The 17,748-nt window shown below is 46.6% G+C and overlaps 1 protein-coding gene across 1 annotated transcript; it reads right to left on the bottom strand.

Annotated features, from left to right (window-relative positions):
* Positions 1 to 2,324: 2,324 nt before the first annotated feature.
* Positions 2,325 to 15,171, bottom strand: LOC139253919 (mucosal pentraxin-like). Its single transcript, XM_070873603.1, has 5 exons — positions 15,164 to 15,171; positions 14,594 to 14,738; positions 8,387 to 8,440; positions 4,606 to 4,681; positions 2,325 to 3,597 (listed from the first exon to the last, which is right to left on the bottom strand). Exons 1-5 carry the CDS (start codon positions 15,169 to 15,171, stop codon positions 2,981 to 2,983), a joined length of 900 nt encoding a protein of 299 aa, XP_070729704.1. The 3' UTR covers positions 2,325 to 2,980.
* Between the last annotated feature and the right edge of the window lie 2,577 nt (positions 15,172 to 17,748).

The raw sequence follows: 17,748 nt of genomic DNA, 5'->3' as shown, positions 1-17,748 counted from the left end.
TTAGTTTACAACTGTCGAGTAGGTTTCTCTCCTTGTCTTGATGACATCAGCTTGGTCTCAGTTGTATGGCAAAGTGTGTCATACCCTCTGTTGAAACAGGGGCCAGTTATACGGTTTGACTAGTTCTAATCTTGGTGTCAAATCAGTTCCGAATTCTTTGTTTAAATTTGGCGGGCTTGACTCTTCTTTGTAATATTTTGTCGGGCTCGTTAAAAGTTAATATGTCTTGGGTGGGTTGATGTTCGAAAACTGTTTCCTGATGGAAATATTAGTTTGGTAATTGCAATATCTTTTTGTGCTTAGTTTTTCACATACAGGCTGGATTGGGCCTCTTTATGATGTATGTGCTGAAATGGTTTTCCAATTTCAAGTTGATGGTTAGCTATTTTGTAATGTTAATGTCTCTTGTGGAGAAGGATTCTCGAATACCCATTTCTCCAGACAGGTTACTTTAGTCCTCACACCCAGGTAGTCTCACCAATCAGGTTGTCTCCTGTCAGTCCTTTTAGGCCCATCCACAGCCTTGAATTTGTCTTATAAAAGTTCAAAATTCTATTAAAGTTCGTAGTTTCTTCCATAAGCACTTTAGGGTTCCAAACTTTTCGGTCGATAGTCCCAAATTAAATTTCCTTTCGAATGAACCCAAACACTGGGGGGGGCTCTTGTGAATTTTGCACTCCTTCAGTGTGTGTGAGTGAGAAATAGTGTGGTGTGAGTGTGTCTAAGTGTGTGAGAGTGTGTCTAAGTGTGTGAGCATGTGTGTGTGAGTGTGATTAAGTGTCAGAGTATGTAAGTGAGAGTTAGAGTGTGCGTGTGAGTGAGTAAGAGTGTGTGCGTGAGTGTGATTGTGTGTATATGTGAGAGTATGAGTCCACTCATACCTGTGACAGAGACTGCGGTTCTCGTATTGGACTGTAAAGCCACCTAAGAACTCATAATAAGAGTGGAAGCAAGTGTTCCTCGATTCCGACGGACTGCCTATGATGATGATCTTGTGTGAGTGATAGTGTGTGTGTGTGTGTGTGTGTGTGTGTGTGTGTGTAAGTGTTTGTGAGTGTGAGAGTGTGTGTGTGAGTGTGTGTGTGTGAGTGATAGTGCTTGTGAGTAGGACTATGTGTGCATGTGTGTGTGTGGTGTGTGTTTGTGTATGTGTGAGTGACAGTGTGTGTGAGTGGGACTGTGTGAGTGTGTGTGTGTGAGTGACAGTGTGCGTGAGTGGGACTGTGTGTGTGTGTGTGTGTGTGTGTATGTGTGAGTGACAGTGTGCGTGAGTGGGACTGTGTGAGTGTGTGTGTGTGTCAGTGACAGTGTGCATGTGGGACTGTGTGTGAGCGGGACTGTGTGTGTGCTTGATTGGAACTGTGTGTGGGACTGTGTGTGTGTGTGTGTGTGTGGGAGGGCGTGTGCATGTTGGTATGTGTGTGTGTGAGTGAGAGTGTACGTGAGTGTGTGTTTCTGAGTGGAAGTGTGTTTGTGTGTGTGATTGGGACCTTGTGTGTGAGAGTGTGTGTGAGTGTGAGTGTGTGTGTGAGTGAGAGTGTGTGTGATTTGGACATTGTGTCTGTGTAGGAGTGTGTGTGAGTGGGAGTGTGTGTGTGAGTGAGAGTGTGTGTGATTGTGACATAGTGTGTGAGTGTGTATGTATGTGGAGAGTGTGTGAGTGGGAGTGTGTGTAAGTGTGTGTGTGTTTGTTAGTGAGACTGTGAGAGTGTGTATGTGTGTGTGGGACTGTGTGTGTACTGGTTTTCACATTGAATATTAGACACAAACACAGTAATTTAAAGACAAAGTGACCTCTCCTTTTTGATGCTAATTTATTAATCTGATGATGAAACCTCCACAGTTCAATTACAATCTCTCCACAGACACATCAGTTCAATGTATGAGTATTACAGTCCATGGTGATTCAAAGCAATGAGGCAGAGAGAGAAAGAGAGAGCAGGCATTAATAATCACAAACCAGCACAATCGCAATGCAGAACACAGTCAGCTTCTATTACAGGCACTTTCACACAGTCTGACTCTGCCTGCCCACACCACAAACATTAAAATGTGATTATTTTATAGTTTCTGTGTGCTTGACAGAGTCAGAAGGCAGCAACCTCCCTCTAGTTTCTCATAGAAATGTTTAAAATTCTGATGGGTTCAGACAGGTTAGATGCAGGAAGAATGTTCCCAATGTTGGGGAAGTCCAGAACCAGGGGTCACAGTCTAAGGATAAGGGGTAAGCCATTTAGGACCGAGATGAGGAGAAACTTCTTCACCCAGAGAGTGGTGAACCTGTGGAATTCTCTACCACAGAAAGTTGTTGAGGCCAATTCACTAAATATATTCAAAAAGGAGTTAGATGAAGTCCTTACTACTAGGGGGATCAAAGGGTATGGCGAGAAAGCAGGAATGGGGTACTGAAGTTGCATGTTCAGCCATGAACTCATTGAATGGCGGTGCAGGCTAGAAGGGCCGAATGGCCTTCTCCTGCACCTATTTTCTATGTTTCTATGTTTCTATGTTAGTCACCTTTATGCACGGATGCACCTTGTAGGAGGAGACAGAATTGTTCCTCCTGTGATTAGAAAAGGGCATAAATGAGAAGGCTTTGGCAGATAAAGCAGGCGGACCTGTTTGTATACATCGACGTAATTCTCTGTCTCTATACCTCCATCTCTCTCTCAACATATATGGTGGAGATTGACAGTGGTTATTGTACATTGAGTTTGGAGCCCCACCCAGATATCCAGGATGTGTGATTAAACAGGTCCCTGTGATTAAAGCCTGATCCTGATGCAATCAGCCCAGTGAGCAATTCCTGCTCATTCTAGATTAAACATGATTCCCTTTGCTGACTGGTCTGATTCAGATAGGAAAGATGGCAATGCAAGGCAATGTTCCATGATTGCAGTTTACTGGAAATGTCTTCCCTGAACCCTGCTCGTTCTAATCCTTTAGCCTGCTGTTTCAAAACTGTTGCAACCAGAGAATTTTAAATTCTGCACTCATTTTGATCAGCGATGGTCACAGTTCCAATTTTTTCATACTGTATCGATGCCCAGTCGATGATGTTTCCCCCAGGGCAGTGACAAACCTGACTTACAGTCTTGATGTCCTGAGCAGATACAACATGGTCCCACAGATTTACATCTGATATCTCCCCAACAAAACACTGTTTGATATCAAACTTTCCCCCAACCGTGTCCTGCTCCTGACCCAGGATAGTCGTACCACCACCATGCACCACACCCCCCTGATGACCAAACTTCTGCAAGCTTCTCACTCCATTGATCCAGAAAGTTATCAGCCCTGTTTCAGACTCCCAGGTCACACAGATGTGATTCAGCAGATCATTCAACATTGGGAGGGAGAAACCAACAATGATAGAGCCAAAGTAAACAGACAATGTCCCATCATCATTGTGCCACAGCAACAATTCATTATCGCTCTTTGAGGTAGCATAAGAAAATAAAGCATAACCTCGCTTTACATTAGAGGCTGCCCTCAGGCAGAGAGTAAAGGAGGACAAATCGACAAAGTTTCTGGGATGCAGTTTGACATAACTGGTGACAGTTTCTCCTGGAAATATCAGTGACTTCCCTTGAAAACCTGCAAAATATCAGAGTTATCCTGGTTAGTGACTCTTCAAAACGGTATCAGCAGTGAGCTGCTTACAAAGAGAGATAGAAGAGATATATCATTAAAAGGGAAGTACCCTCAACAACCTCTGTCACCCGTCCAACATGCATCGCTCCGTTGAAACAGACACTTTACTCCCTCTGGACACAGTTCACAGGTACTCTACACCATCCAACTCCCCCCCCCCCACCTCCTTTCACGCACACACTGTACCCCATCCAACTCTCCACCCTTTCAAACACACACTGTAACCCATCAAACTCCCCACTCTTTCATACACACACTGTACCCCATCCAACTCCCCACCCTTTCAAACACACACTATACCCCATCCAACTCCCCACCCTTTCACACATACTGTACCCCATCCAGCTCCACACCCTTTCACACACACACTGTGCCCCATCCAACTCCCCACCCTTTCACACACACACTGTATCCCACCCAACTCCCCACCCTTTCACACACACTGTACCCCATCCAACTTCCTCCCCTTTTGCACACACTATACCCCACCCAACTCCCCACCCTTTCACACACACACTGTAACCCATCCAACTCCCCACTCTTTCATACACACACTGTACCCCACCCAACTCCCCACCCTTTCACACACACACTGTACCCCACCCAACTCCCCCCCCTTTCACACACACACTTTACCCCATCCAACTCCCCACCCTTCACACAGACATTTATAAGTTCATATTTCTGCAGGAATCACTGAACATTGATTTGGAACAGCTGCACTGTGGCACAGATCATGATGGAACCCATGATCGTCCATCTCTGTGTGGTGCTCAGTTCCACTCTGGGTGGGATTGATTAACTGATGCTCGGGCTGGGCATGGAACCTGAACCCTTCCTGCTCTGTGTGGGGCTTGGGGGGAGCAGCGGGTGTTCAGTGCCTCTCATGTAAAATATATTTTGAATGGTGTTTGCACACTATAGCCTGTGCAGCTCTGAACTGCAACATACCTTCACTGGCAGTTACTGGCAGATAAATGCACACCACAAGCGCAAAGGGAATGAAGCCTTTCATCCTGTGTCCAGCCTGTAAATGAGAAGAATCAATGAGTAATATAATTTGGTTTGAAGCTGATATTTAAAGGCAGAACTACCAATCCAGTCTCACTGGTCTAACCAACACACAAACCAGCCACCCTGGTACTCACTGTAGTACTTTCCCAAATGAGTCCCAAATGAGGTGTATCATGGGATGAGGCTGGGCATTCAGCCCATCTTCATTCATTCATCCAGAAAGATGATGAATATCACTTGGAGATGTGGGGAACAGTGAGGAAGACAGTGATAGACTTCAAGAGGACATAGACAGGCTGGTAGAATGGGCAGACATGTGGCGGATGAAATTTAACGCAGAAGTGTGCGAAATTATACATTTTGGTAGGAAGAATGAGGAGAGGCAATATAAACTAAAGGGGACAATCCTAAAAGGGGTGTTGAAGCATAGAGGGTATTTGTGCACAAATCGTTGAAGGTGGCAGGAGAGATTGCGATAACAGTTAAAAAAACATACAGAATCCTGGGCTTCATAAATGGAGGCATAGAGTACAAACGCAAGGAAATTATAATGAAGTTTTATAAAACACTGTTTCAGCCTCAACTGGAGTATTGTGTCCAATTCTGGACACCACACTTTAGGAAGGCTGTGAAGGCCTTAGAGACGGTGCATAAAAAATTGACGAGAATGGTTCCAGGGATGAGGGACTTCAGTAACGTGGATAGACTGGAGAAGCAGGGTTTGCTCTCTATCAATCAGAGACGGTTTTGAGGAGATTTCATAAAGGTGTTCAAAATCATAAGGGGTCTACACAGAGTAGATAGACAGATCTGTTTGCATTGGCGGAAGGGTCGTGAAACAGAGGACACAGATTTAAGGTGATTGGCAGAAGAACCAAAGGCAACATGAAGAAAAACTTTTTAAGGCAGCAAGTGATTAGGATCTGGAATACACTGCCTGAAAAGATGGTGGAGGCAGACTCAATCGTGGCTTTCAAAAGCGACTTGGATAAGTACCTGAAGGACAAATATTTGCAGGGCTTTGGGGAAAGGGGGGGAGTGGGACTAGATGAAGTGCTCTTGCAGAGAGCCGGTACAGGGTCAACGGGCCGAATGGCCTCCTTCTGTGCTGTAACCATTCTATGTTTGTTTAATTCTAACACGTCCTCACCTACACCCCCATCCCCTTCCCAATGCCCCATCTGACTGTTCCTTAAATGATCACAGGGATTTCCCCTCCTCGACTCTATTTGAGAGTCCGTTCCATGTGTAAATTGTTCTCTCCTGATCTCAATCCTGAGTTCCTCTGTTACTCGTTTGACCTTATGTCCCCTTCTCCCACTCTCCCAAATTAATTTGCAGTAATATTCTGGAGTCACCATTTCCATGCCCTTAACTATCTGATATCCCTCTGTCAGATCACCTCTCAGGCGCCTCCTCTCCAGATTGAAAAGACAAGTCTTTCCATCTTTCCCCTTAACGGGGGGAAGCAGTCTTGCCTCTGGGTCAGAAGGTTGTTCAGCAAGGGTTCGATATTGTCCCCTTACACCTGCCTAATGTCTCTTTGCAGGTTCCCCTTTTTCCCTCTTTCTCTGTCTCTCTCTATCTGTGCCTTTTTCTCTCTCTCTTTCTCTCTCTCTCTGTCACTCACTCTGAAGATCCATCTCCCTCTCTTCCACTTCATTCTCTCTGTAGCTTATCCCTCGCTCTCCTGCTTTCTACAGAAGAACATAAGAAATGAGAGCTGGAGTATGCCATATGTGTCAGCTGTGGTTCAGTGGGTAGCATCCTCGCCTCTGAATCAGAAGCTTATCGATTCAAGTCCCACTCTAGGAACTATGGCACAAAAATCTAAACTGACACTCCAGTGCAATGCTGAGGGAGCACTGCACGTCTTTTGGATGAGACCTTAAACCGAGGTCCCATCTGCTCTCTCAGGTAGACCTAAAAGATCCCATTTCACTATTTCGAAGAAGAACAGGGGAGTTATCCCGGGTGTCCTGGTCAATATTTATCCCTCTATCAACATAACAAAAAAAATAGATTATCTGATCATTACCACATTGCTATTTGTGGGAGCTTGCTTGTGCGCAAAATGGCTGCCGTGTTTCCTACATTTCAACAGTGACTACACTCCAAAAGTACTTCTTTAGCTGTAAAGTGCTTTGAGCCATCCACTGGTCATAAAAGGTGCTATATAAATGCAAGTCTTTCTTTTTTCTTTTTTCTTTCAGCCTGCTCCACTATTCAATAAGATTATTCAACAAGAATTTTGACCTCAACTCCACCTTCCCGCACTATCTCCATAATCCCTTAATTCCCAAAAATCTATCTTGAATAGACTCAATGATTGAACATCCACGGCCCTCTGGGGCAGAGAATTCCAAAGATTCACAATATTTTAGCGAAGACATTTCTCCTCATCTCAGTCCTAAATGGCCGACCCCTTATCCTGAAACTGTGACACCGTATTCTAGACTCCCCAGCCAGGGGAAACATCCTCCCTGCATCTACCTTGTCTTGCTCTCTGTCTGTGTCTGTGTCTGTCTCTCTGTTCACCGCTCGCTTCCTCTTTATCTTTCTATCTCTCTCTCTCTCTCTCTATCCGTCGCCATCTCTGAAGTTCCCAATTTCTCTGTACCTTCCCCATTTCACTGCAGGTTCCCTCTCTCACTCTGGCTGCCTATCTTTTCTCTGTCTCTCTCTGTCTTTCTTTGCCTCTCTCCCTCAGTCATTAATTCTCTGTACCTTTCCCATCTCACAGCAGGTTCTCTCTCTCTCAATAGGTTTCATTTCTCTCAATGGATTTGCAAAGTGTACTCACAGTAGTTTGGCAGGCAATCCAGGTCCTCTCACTCGATGATCTGCAATGGTGTGGCGTTGATCATAGAATTTATGAAAGTCCCACAGACAGCAATGGGATCATTGACCAATCAATCTTTTTCTGGTGAACCTCTCCCACTCACTGTCACGATTCCAGAGAGGTCACTCTGGTTAAATATTAAATGTTTAATCTGCTGATACAATTCGATTTTCCCTAAGTATTTGGGTACTCTGCCAGGATAGCATCAGACAGGCTTCACAATGCTGCCTCTGGGAATAGGTCAGTCTAAGCATCTGGGAATGGGCTGCTCTGGACATCAAGGAAATGTCGCCCTGGGCACATGGGAATGGACCACTCCGGCCTTCTCCGAAACGACCCATTGAATCTCTGAATATCCAAAAATCTATCGATCTCTGCCTTGAATATACTCAATGGTTGAACCTCCACAGCCTTCTGGGGTAGAGAATTCCAAATATTCACAACCTTCTTAGTGAAGAAATTTCTCCTAATCTCAGTCCTAAATGGTCAACCCCTTATCCTGAGAATGTGCCCCCTAATTCTAGACTGCCCAGCCAGGGGAAACACCCTCCCTGTATCTATGCTGTCAAGCCCTGTAAGAATGTTGTATATTTCAATGAGATCAAATCTCATTCTTCCAAACTCTAGAGAATATAGCCCCTATTTTCCATGCTGCATTTTTGACGCCCGCACATGTTAACGTACGATTTCGGGACTTTCGCCAAACAAATATTTGAATTTGGCGCCGCGCTCTCCGATATTGTCTGGGGGGGGAGGGGGGGGGAGCGCGGAGCTTCAAGTCTGCGCTAAAAGCTCTCTGGACATGCGTGAAAAAAGCAACTTCCTGGTCTGGATCAGACATATTTAAAGAGCCCTTTGTGATCGGATCGTTTTTACTTTTGTGATCGGATCCTGCTGGCCGGATCTTTCTGCAATTTTGAGCATTAAAACCTGCAAAATATGGTTGAGAGCGAAGTGGAAGAGGAATTCAAAAGACAAGGAGAAGGAAGGGCCGTTCGATTTCTCCCACACAAAGTTTTATCCCTGGTAGATATTATTGAGAGGAAATGGCATCTGCTGGCAACTCAGGGGAATAGCAAAAAAAAGTAAAACCTGTTATAATGACTCAATGTTGAGATGATGTTGCTGCAGTAGCCATCCCCCGGAGAGTCGGTGGGCATTTGAAAAAGAAGTGGCAGGACCTAGGACAATTAGTTAAAGGTAGTTTGCACTGCAATTACATTCGTAAATGTGAGTGTGTGTGTGTGTATGTGTGTGTGGGACCACTACATCAAAGGACCCTCTCTTAAAAAGTTCTATTTTCATCTTTGCAGTTGAAGAATACAAAGATCAGGAACCACAGGAATCGTACTGGTGGAGGATCACCAAGTAAGCTGCAATTGAGCCAGCTGGGACAGAGGATCTCTGATCTGATTAAAGTTCACCGGAGAAGATCCACCACAAATGTGGACGCTGGGCCCAGGTCAAAGAGATGGGGTAAGCCCTGCAATTTGCACTGTGGGTTGGCTAAATACTGCATGGGCAAGCTAGGCTTTAATGGATGTTTGCTTTAGAGCAGCTGCGCGTCAGGAAGAGGCAGAAGGTGATCCTATAAAAGAAGCAGAAGGACAAGCCGAAGTACCAGCAGAAGTAGCACAAAAGGACATCCAGGGGAGAGTCCAGAATTGTTTCTTGATTTTGAGCAGGATGATCTGGTTGAAGGCCAGCATGAAGATCCCCCACTGATCAGATGGTCATATAGGACCTGCAGCCAGTGGAGCCCATGGTGGACCAGGATACGTGTCCCAGTGTGGTCCAGCAACACACAACTGTGAGAGGGATGCCCAATAGGGTCGAGGAACAAGGCACAGGTGGGAGACGGCGAAGGAGGGTGGAAAGGATAGCTGAACCACAAGTGCAGGTAGACATGGTACAGCTCATCGGGATGAGTGGGGAGAGTATGCAGCTAACCAGGTGGCTCCTGGAGGGGTGAGGTGAGGCTAGAAATTGTGGGACTGTCAGGAGAAGTAGCAACACTGTCTGGAGGAATAGGACCACCACTGGCGGGACAGATTAGGGAGGGAATGGTGGATGCACTTGATGCACTGTTGGGACAGCTGATGGGGAAATTGTCTGACATATGTGATAGAAATTTGCAGGTAGCTGCTGCAATAAGGGAACACACCCAGGTTGTCATTCAACAACACCAACTGCAGGCATCAACTGCTGCCACTTAAATCATCCCCAGACCAACCTCAGGGACTGTGCCGCAGGGTGATCCACAGCTTGAAAAAGAAGACAAAGATGAACCCGGGCCTTACACAAAGGTGTCTACTACGTCTGCCCCTGATCAACCCACCGACGAAAAACAAAAAAAATAACCATGGGCTCACCGGGGGGCCGAGGAAGTCTGCTACGCCAACAGACAGGGCTAAGGGTAGAGGCACCAGGGCGGGCAAGAAGGGTATTATGCACCAGTGGTCGTTGAATAAGGGGGAGGAGAGATATCTGTATTTTGCTGTTACTTGTTTTGTAAATAGAAAAGTTTGATACAATAAAGTTTTGTTAATTGAAAATGTTAGTTTGCGAAAAGTTTAAAGTTTGATACATGTTAATTGAAAATTTTAAAGTTTGATACAAAAGGTTTTATTAAAGTTGAGTATAAATGTACAAATGTTTAATAAACCTATTATTTTAATTTAACCAGAATCAGTGCATTATTTTGTGAATTTAATCAACATAAACCAACACAACATTATTAAAAGTGCGAACAAGTGTAAACAGTCAATATGGTGCGACACTATAATCAACCGTGCCGCCGTTTAGCCTTCAGGCAGAAAAACCTTCACAGATTAGCCGCTGACGCAAGTCTCCAGCAATGGCTAGAGGTCCCCTTGGTCGACCCACCCCCCTCCACCGTCGTCCAGTGGCTTGAGGCGGTTCCTGTTCCTCCTCCTCCTCCTCCTCCTCGTCAGCCTCCTCCTCCTCCTCATCCCTCCTTCTCCCCTCAGGAGGATTTTCAGTGTCCAGTCCCTATCCCCTCATGATGGCCAAGTTGTGCAGCATGAAGCACACGACAGTGAACTGAGTGACGTGGTGAGGAGAATATTGCAGGTAGCCTCCAGAGTGGTCCAGGTATCGGAAACGCTGCTTTGAAACACCAATTGTCCTCTCTATGATGCTCCATGTCATTATGGGGTGTCATAAGCCAGGTGGCGAGCCCGTAACCTTTGCCCCCGAGCAACCAGCTCTGCCCTTCTGGTAGCTCCTGAAATATCGCAGATATAATGCTCTCACATAGAATGAAAGCATCATGTGCTACCGGGATATTTGGCATCCACTGCCATGATCCGCTGCAGATTGTCACATACCAGCTGCACATTTAGGGCGTGGAACCCTTTCCTGTTGTGGTAAACTTTGGAATCTTGCAAGGGTACTGTCAAGGTACAGTCAATGGCACCCTGTACCCTGGGGAAGCCATCAATTCTGAAGAACCCCACAGCCCTGTCTCTCATTGCCTGCATGGTCATAGAGAAAGGGATGAACTTGTCCCTTTTGACATACAGTGCAGCAGTCACCTGACGAATGCAGCAATGGGTGGTGTGCTGCGAGATCGAGCACACATCCCCAGTTGAAGCTTGAAGTGATTCCGTAGCATAGAACACAAGTGCCGCTGTTACCTTTACTTATACAGGTAGGGCAGTCCTCTTTCCACTTCTTGGCCGTGTATCTGCCCTGATTAGTTGGCAGATCTCAGTGATGACCTCCTTTCTGAATTGCAGCCTGCAAACGCAGTCTGCCTCACTGAGTTGCAGGTATGAGCACCTCTCCCTATAGACTCGCTGAGGGTAAGGCCTCCTCCCCATCAATCTGTCTCCCCGATATCGGCATCGAATTATTCATCACCTCTGCATGCCATGTATGGCCAACACCCTTATCACATCAGGCATGCTGAAAATTGCACCCGTTATTATTGTTATTATGCAGATAAATACTTAAATCACTGACACCTTTCCTCTCCGTTTTACTCCACAAGACTGGGTGATGCCCTAGATCGGACCACACCTGATCTGCGCATGCGTTTGTTTGTTTGTTTGTTTGTACAGTGATTCTCTTGGGTCACCTCTGGCAAATGGTGATTTCTAGTTTGCTGCTGTGCCTGTGCACAAAACGTCCCATTTCGGATGCTGACCGAGCTCGAGCACAGGTCGAAGGAGTGCCGGGCAGGATCGCAACCTCGGCCGGACACAAGCACAACAAGTCGACGCTCGGCTTCAAAAGCAGCCCGGGCTCTGGTGCTTGTGTCCGGCCGAGCTTGCGATCCTGCCCAGTCGGCAATCCTTCGACCGTGCCTGGAGCGTGGTCAGCAACTATTGTTTTGGGGTGGACAGTCGTGATTTGGGTGAAAAACAACCCAGCAAAGTTATTTCAGTTCCCTCCGAAAAAATGATACTTCTGTTTTTTACATTGTCTCGCTCCAGAAACTGGGAAATTACTTTGAGTTATTTTCAGAGTACCCTGCCAAAAAAAAATCCATGCATTTGTACTTTATTTTGTCTTCTTTTGCCTGGCCCCAATGTCATCTTGTGGCGCTGCGCCGATTTACTTAAGTTCACAGAAGGTTTTTATTTTCGAGGCCTTTTGGCAGTATGCGCCGCGCTGAAAAAAAATCGTGGAAGGCCGAAATTGTCTAATTGCTCAAATTTTGCGCCCGAGTCCGTTTTCACTCATGTCTGCGCCAACAATTTTAATTGGCGCAGATGGCCGGCGCAGGCGTACAAATGTTGGCTAGTGTTGGAAACGGAGAAGTTCATGCCAAACAACGTTTGGGCGCCAAAAAACGACGCACAATCATGGCGAAAATAGGGGCCTATAGGCCTTGTCTACTCGGGTGTTGCATCTCCTGCACTTGTACGGGAAGGTGCTGTGGGAAGGGGATTGAGGAGTGGACCAGGGTGAAGAAGAGAGTGCAGTCCCTTCGCAATGCTGAAAGCGGAGGGGAGGGGAAGATGTGCTTTTGGTGGGAACATGCTGGGGGGTGGCCAAAATGGTGGAGGATGATCATTGAATGTGGAGGCTGGTGGGATGGAAGGTGAAGATAAGGGGAACTCTATCGTGGTTTTGGGAAGGAGGGGAAGGGGTGAAAGCACAAGTGCAGGAAATGGAATGGGCACTGTCGAGTGCGCTATCAACCACGGTGGAAGGGAATCCCTGGTTGAGAAAAAAGGTGGCTTTGAGAAAACTGATGTGATGGAGACAGAGAAATTGAGTGAATGGAATAGAGTCCATCCAGGAAGCGGGGTAGGAGGAAGAGTAGTCACGGTAGCTGTGGGAGTCAGTGGGCTTATAATAGATACTGGTCAAAAGCCTATCCCCAGAAATGGAGACAGAGAAGTCGAGGAAGGGAATGGAAGACTCGGAACTGGACCATGTGAAAGTTAGGGAAGGGCAGAAATTGAAAGTAAAGTTGATGAAATTTTCCAGTTCAGGGCGAGAACAGGAAATGGCACCGGTACACTCCTCAATGTAACGTAAAAAGGGAAGGGACCTGAGTAGGACTGGAGCAAAGATTGGTCCACATATCCAATGGAAAGCTAGGCATAGCTAGGACCCATGAGCGCTCCCATAGCAACACCTTTAATTTGGAGGAGTGAGTGGAGTCAAAGGAGAAGTTGTTCATTGTGAGAACAAGATCAGCCAGGTGGAGGAAGGTGGTGGTGGTTGGGGACTGGTTAGGCCTCTGTTCAATGAAGAAGTGGAGCACCCTCAGGCTGTCCTGGTGGGGGATGGAGTTGTCGAGGGATTGGATGTACATGGTGAAAAGGGGAGGATTAGGACAAAGAAACTGGAAACTGTTAAAGTGGCGGAGGGCGTCGGAAGAGTCACGGATATATGTGGGAAGATACTGGACAAGAGGAGAAAAAAACAGTTGCGGTGGGAGGAGATACGTTCCATGGGACTGGAACAGGCTAACAGGCTGGGTCTATCAGGCAGTCCTGTTTGTGGATCTTGGGAAGGAGGTAGAAGCGGGCTGTGCGGGTTGGTGGGTCTGTGTTTGGAGGCGATGGAGGGAAGAACTCCAGAGGAGATGGGGTCAGTGACAGAAGAATGAGTGGTGTTCTCATTGAAATGTGTAAAATTCTCAGTGAGCTTGACAGGGTAGATGGTGAAAGACTGTTTCTCCTTGGCTGAAGATTCTAAAACTAGGGGGCGAAGTCTCAGGATAAAGGGACGGCCATTTAGAATTGCAATGAGGAAGAATTTCTTCACTCGGAGGCTTACATGACATAAGAAGAAAATAAATAGGAGCAGGAGTAGCACATATGACTCCTCAAACTTGCTCCGCCATTCAATAAGTTCATGGCTGATCTGATCTTGGCCTCACCTCCAATTTCCTGCCTGTTCCCCACAATCTTTGACTCTCCTATAGTTCAAGGTTCTGTCTATCTCAGCCTTGCATTTTTTCAATGCTCACCTTGTGTAGAAATCAGCAAACAGCTTGTTCCAGTCAGTAAATCAAGGTAGGACGGACTTGGATCTGTAAACACTAAATGTGCAGCTGTTGTCAACACAGTTCATGCAATCCTGGCATCCACCAGGAGAACATTCGACTCAAGCCCAAATGGAATGACAAGACCGAAACAGGCCATTTGGCCCAACCTGTCTGTATTGGTGTTTGTCCCGATCCCATGTGTCCGCTCTCTCCCCGAATCCCTCTCTCTCTCTTTCCTTCTGCCACCTATGAAAGCTATTCTTAAATGTTGACATGGTCCCTGCTTCAATCACTTACCCTTTCTTAACAATTGTCTGTTCATTAAAAAAAAGTTTACTCCTGTTAGAATCAAAGGGCTAGACTTTCCAATATTTTTGCATGCATACCTCCCACTTTACGTCCATTTTAACACTGAAATGAGGTATAATGCCCATATATCACCCATTTAGCCACAAAATGGAAATTACCGCCCATTTCTCGGTCATTTATCGGCGAGCGTTTCTTTTGGCATGAACTTAACCGTGATAAAAAATAAGATCGCCCGCCCACTTTTTTGGGGCGGAAAGATCAGAATGGGTGAAACCAACGACCATAATATCGCCCAGCGTTACTTTCGGCATGTAATTAATGCCGAGATTTAATAATACCATCTGGCCACTGTTTTTGTCGTAAAGATCATATTTGCTGAAACTAATGCTGAGAAAATCGCCGAATGTTGCTTTCAGGACCTCGCACACATATTGGCGACAATATCGCCTGCCGAAAAAACCGCTGTGAAAAAGTTACTCTCACCTGAACTAATCACAGCGGTATGGACACCATGTTGTAAATCGCAGGTCACTTCATTTAAAAGGTTGCTTCAATTTCAGTGGAGTTTGGATGTACTCTGGAGTTCTTTTAAGGTGATGTGAACATCTGAACAAATATCTTATCTTACTGTGGACGATTGGAATTTAATTTAGGTGTCTTAGTGGGGACATTTATTGTTTGTGAACAATAGGTGTAATACTGATACTTATTGTAATGGGGCCTGTCATTTCTCAGCCTGTCTTGATGACTGCGCACATGCTGCGAACTAGAGATGGCAGAAGGTATATTCGACAATATTACGTGCCCAATCTAAAATGTGCCAGACTGATGAGCAGGATGAAACCTTACACCCTCTGCACTTAAAGTCTTACCTCAACATATCCGATAACACCTGCCTTCAGAGGCTGCGCTTCCACAAAAAGGTTATCAGTGAGATATGCCAGCTCATCAGGGGAGATCTGCAGCCTGCCAGCACCATCAGGTCCGCACTGTCCATCATGGTCAAGGTCACCACGGCACTTTCGTTCGACGCGTCGGGTGCCTTTCAGGCCTCAGTTGCTGACATTTGTGCTATATCTCAGCATACCACACATTGCTGCATTCGACAGGTCACTGAAGCCCTTTATGCACGCAGGATGGACTTTATCAGCTTCCCTCTGACCAGGGAGGCTCAGACTGAGAGGGCATTAGGATTCTACCAAATAGCTAATTCCCTAAGGTGCAGGGAGCAATAGACTGTATGCACATCGCGATGCGAGCACCTTTTCAGGATGCAGAAGTTTTTTAGAACCGAAAGGGATTCCACTCCCTGAATGTACAACTCATTGTCGACCACCAGCAAATAATTATGGCAGTGAATGCCAAATTTCCGGGCAGCATCCATGGTGCTCACATCCTGTGTGAGAGCTGGAAGCTTGATGACAAGGCATATGGCCTCACCACCTGGCTGATGATCCCCCTGCGAGACACCCACACTGAAGTTGAGAAACGATACAATGAGAGCCAGAGAGCCACACGCAATATCTTCGAGAAAATCATTGGAGTGCTTAACCAGCGCTTTAGATGTCTGGACCATTCAGGAGGCGAGCTCCAATACCACCCTGAGCAGGTAGCTCTATTCGTGGTGGTGTGCTCCATGCTGCACAACTTGGCTATCAGGAGGGGACAAGAATTGCCAGAAGAGACTGCCGGTCCACCTCAGGAGAGAGAGGAAGAGGAGGACGAGGAGGTGGATGCTGACCTCGGGCCAGACAATCAGGCTGATGCTGAAACCATGCTCCCAATCCCCTCTAGACCGCAGGAAAGGGCCCGTGGTGGGTTCATAGCTGCAAGACTCTTACGTCAGCAGTTCATAAATGAGCGCATTGTTTGAAAGAACGTTGTTGTTATTTACAAAGCTGCAACACTGCTGGGTGTGCAGCTCATACATCAATGGTGTGCATCACCTTGTGACAGTTAAAGTTTAAGTTGATTCAAGTTAAGTTTAATTATACCCTTTCATGTTAAGGTATCACCGTGTGTAACGGTGCAGCTATCTGAGAAAATGCGCAACAAGGTAATATTAAATAAAAAAATATTTAATCCGAACAATTGTGTGAAGTCATAATTATAACTGTAAAAAACACTCCACCCACCTCCACCCCACCCCACTCCACAACAAATGTATCACAATTACATCATTCAAATGGTCAACATTTCCAGTAACACAGAACACAAATGCAAACTAACAAGGTTTGCCCCTTGTCCCTTCCCCCAACCCTCCCAACAAAATAGCATGAAAAACATAAAAATATGTCCATGCACCTCACTTTCCTTTCCCACCCCCTGCTTCTCGTCCCCACCTTTCCCCTCCTGACTCCAAGCCATCTGACCGAGGAGCTCCTCAGGCGTTGCTTCATTGGGGGGGGGATGACGGCTGACCAGCTGCTTGGAAGGATACGGGAGAGGACGGTCCCAATGTGGGAACGTGTTCTGAGCCAGAAGCAAGATCTTTCTCCTGGCATTTCTCTGGTGTCATTGGCAATGGGGGTGCGGCACCTCGGGGTGCAGTGCCGTGCTCTGGGGACCGCTGAGAGGCCTCTGCCACAAGTGTTCCTGGCTATCAGCTCCAGGGCCTCTGCCATCCCTCGGCACGTACTCCGTCATGGTGGCGGACATGCTGGCCAGCTGATGGGATATGCCCCCCATTGTCTGTAGGATCTGCTGACCAATGTCAACACTCCTCCTGCACAAGTGTACCATGACCCCGCTCAGATCTGCCGCTCGTGGAGCAGACCTGCTGCGTCGAACCAACCTCCACTTGGTCGGCGCCATTCTGGAGACACCTGGGTTGCCCTGTGGCAAGGTGCTTGGGCCCAGTACCTCCACGGTGGAGGTGGGAATGGCCGCCGGAGCCCTAGATGTCATCGGTATCAAATGGATTATGGAGCTTGGTGATGCAGGCTCCTCAAAGTCGGCACTGTCATCCGTTGAGAAGGGACCCAGCAGATCCACGGGCGAGAATTGGGACTCCACAGCACCAGATGAAGGATCGTCTGGCAAGTCCGTCCCGCGCCCCCATCTTCTGGGCTCAGTGTTCTTGCAAGGGACTGCGCTGTTGACTGAGCTGCAAAACATAAATGAGGTTGTTAGAGGAGAAGGGTGTGCGAGAGTCATAAGGTGATTCCAGCGCTACACACAGCATATGCACGACAAAAGCACCATGGCTATCAAGATCATCACAGACATCACATACCTGCATCACCAAATTCTGCATTGTAATGATTCTCATGAGGCCATCATTATTTAGACAACATTGTTATGATTAATTTACCATATATTAACATAGAAACATAGAAAATAGGTGCAGGAGTAGGCCATTCGGCCCTTCGTGCCTGCAACGCCATTCAATATAATCATGGCTGAGCATGCAACTTTAGTATCCCATTCCTGCTTTCTCTCCATACCCCTTGATCCC

The sequence above is a fragment of the Pristiophorus japonicus genome, chromosome 3 (assembly GCF_044704955.1).
Source record: "Pristiophorus japonicus isolate sPriJap1 chromosome 3, sPriJap1.hap1, whole genome shotgun sequence".
Taxonomy (NCBI): Eukaryota; Metazoa; Chordata; class Chondrichthyes; family Pristiophoridae; genus Pristiophorus; species Pristiophorus japonicus.
This window is presented reverse-complemented; position numbering and strand designations above follow the sequence as displayed.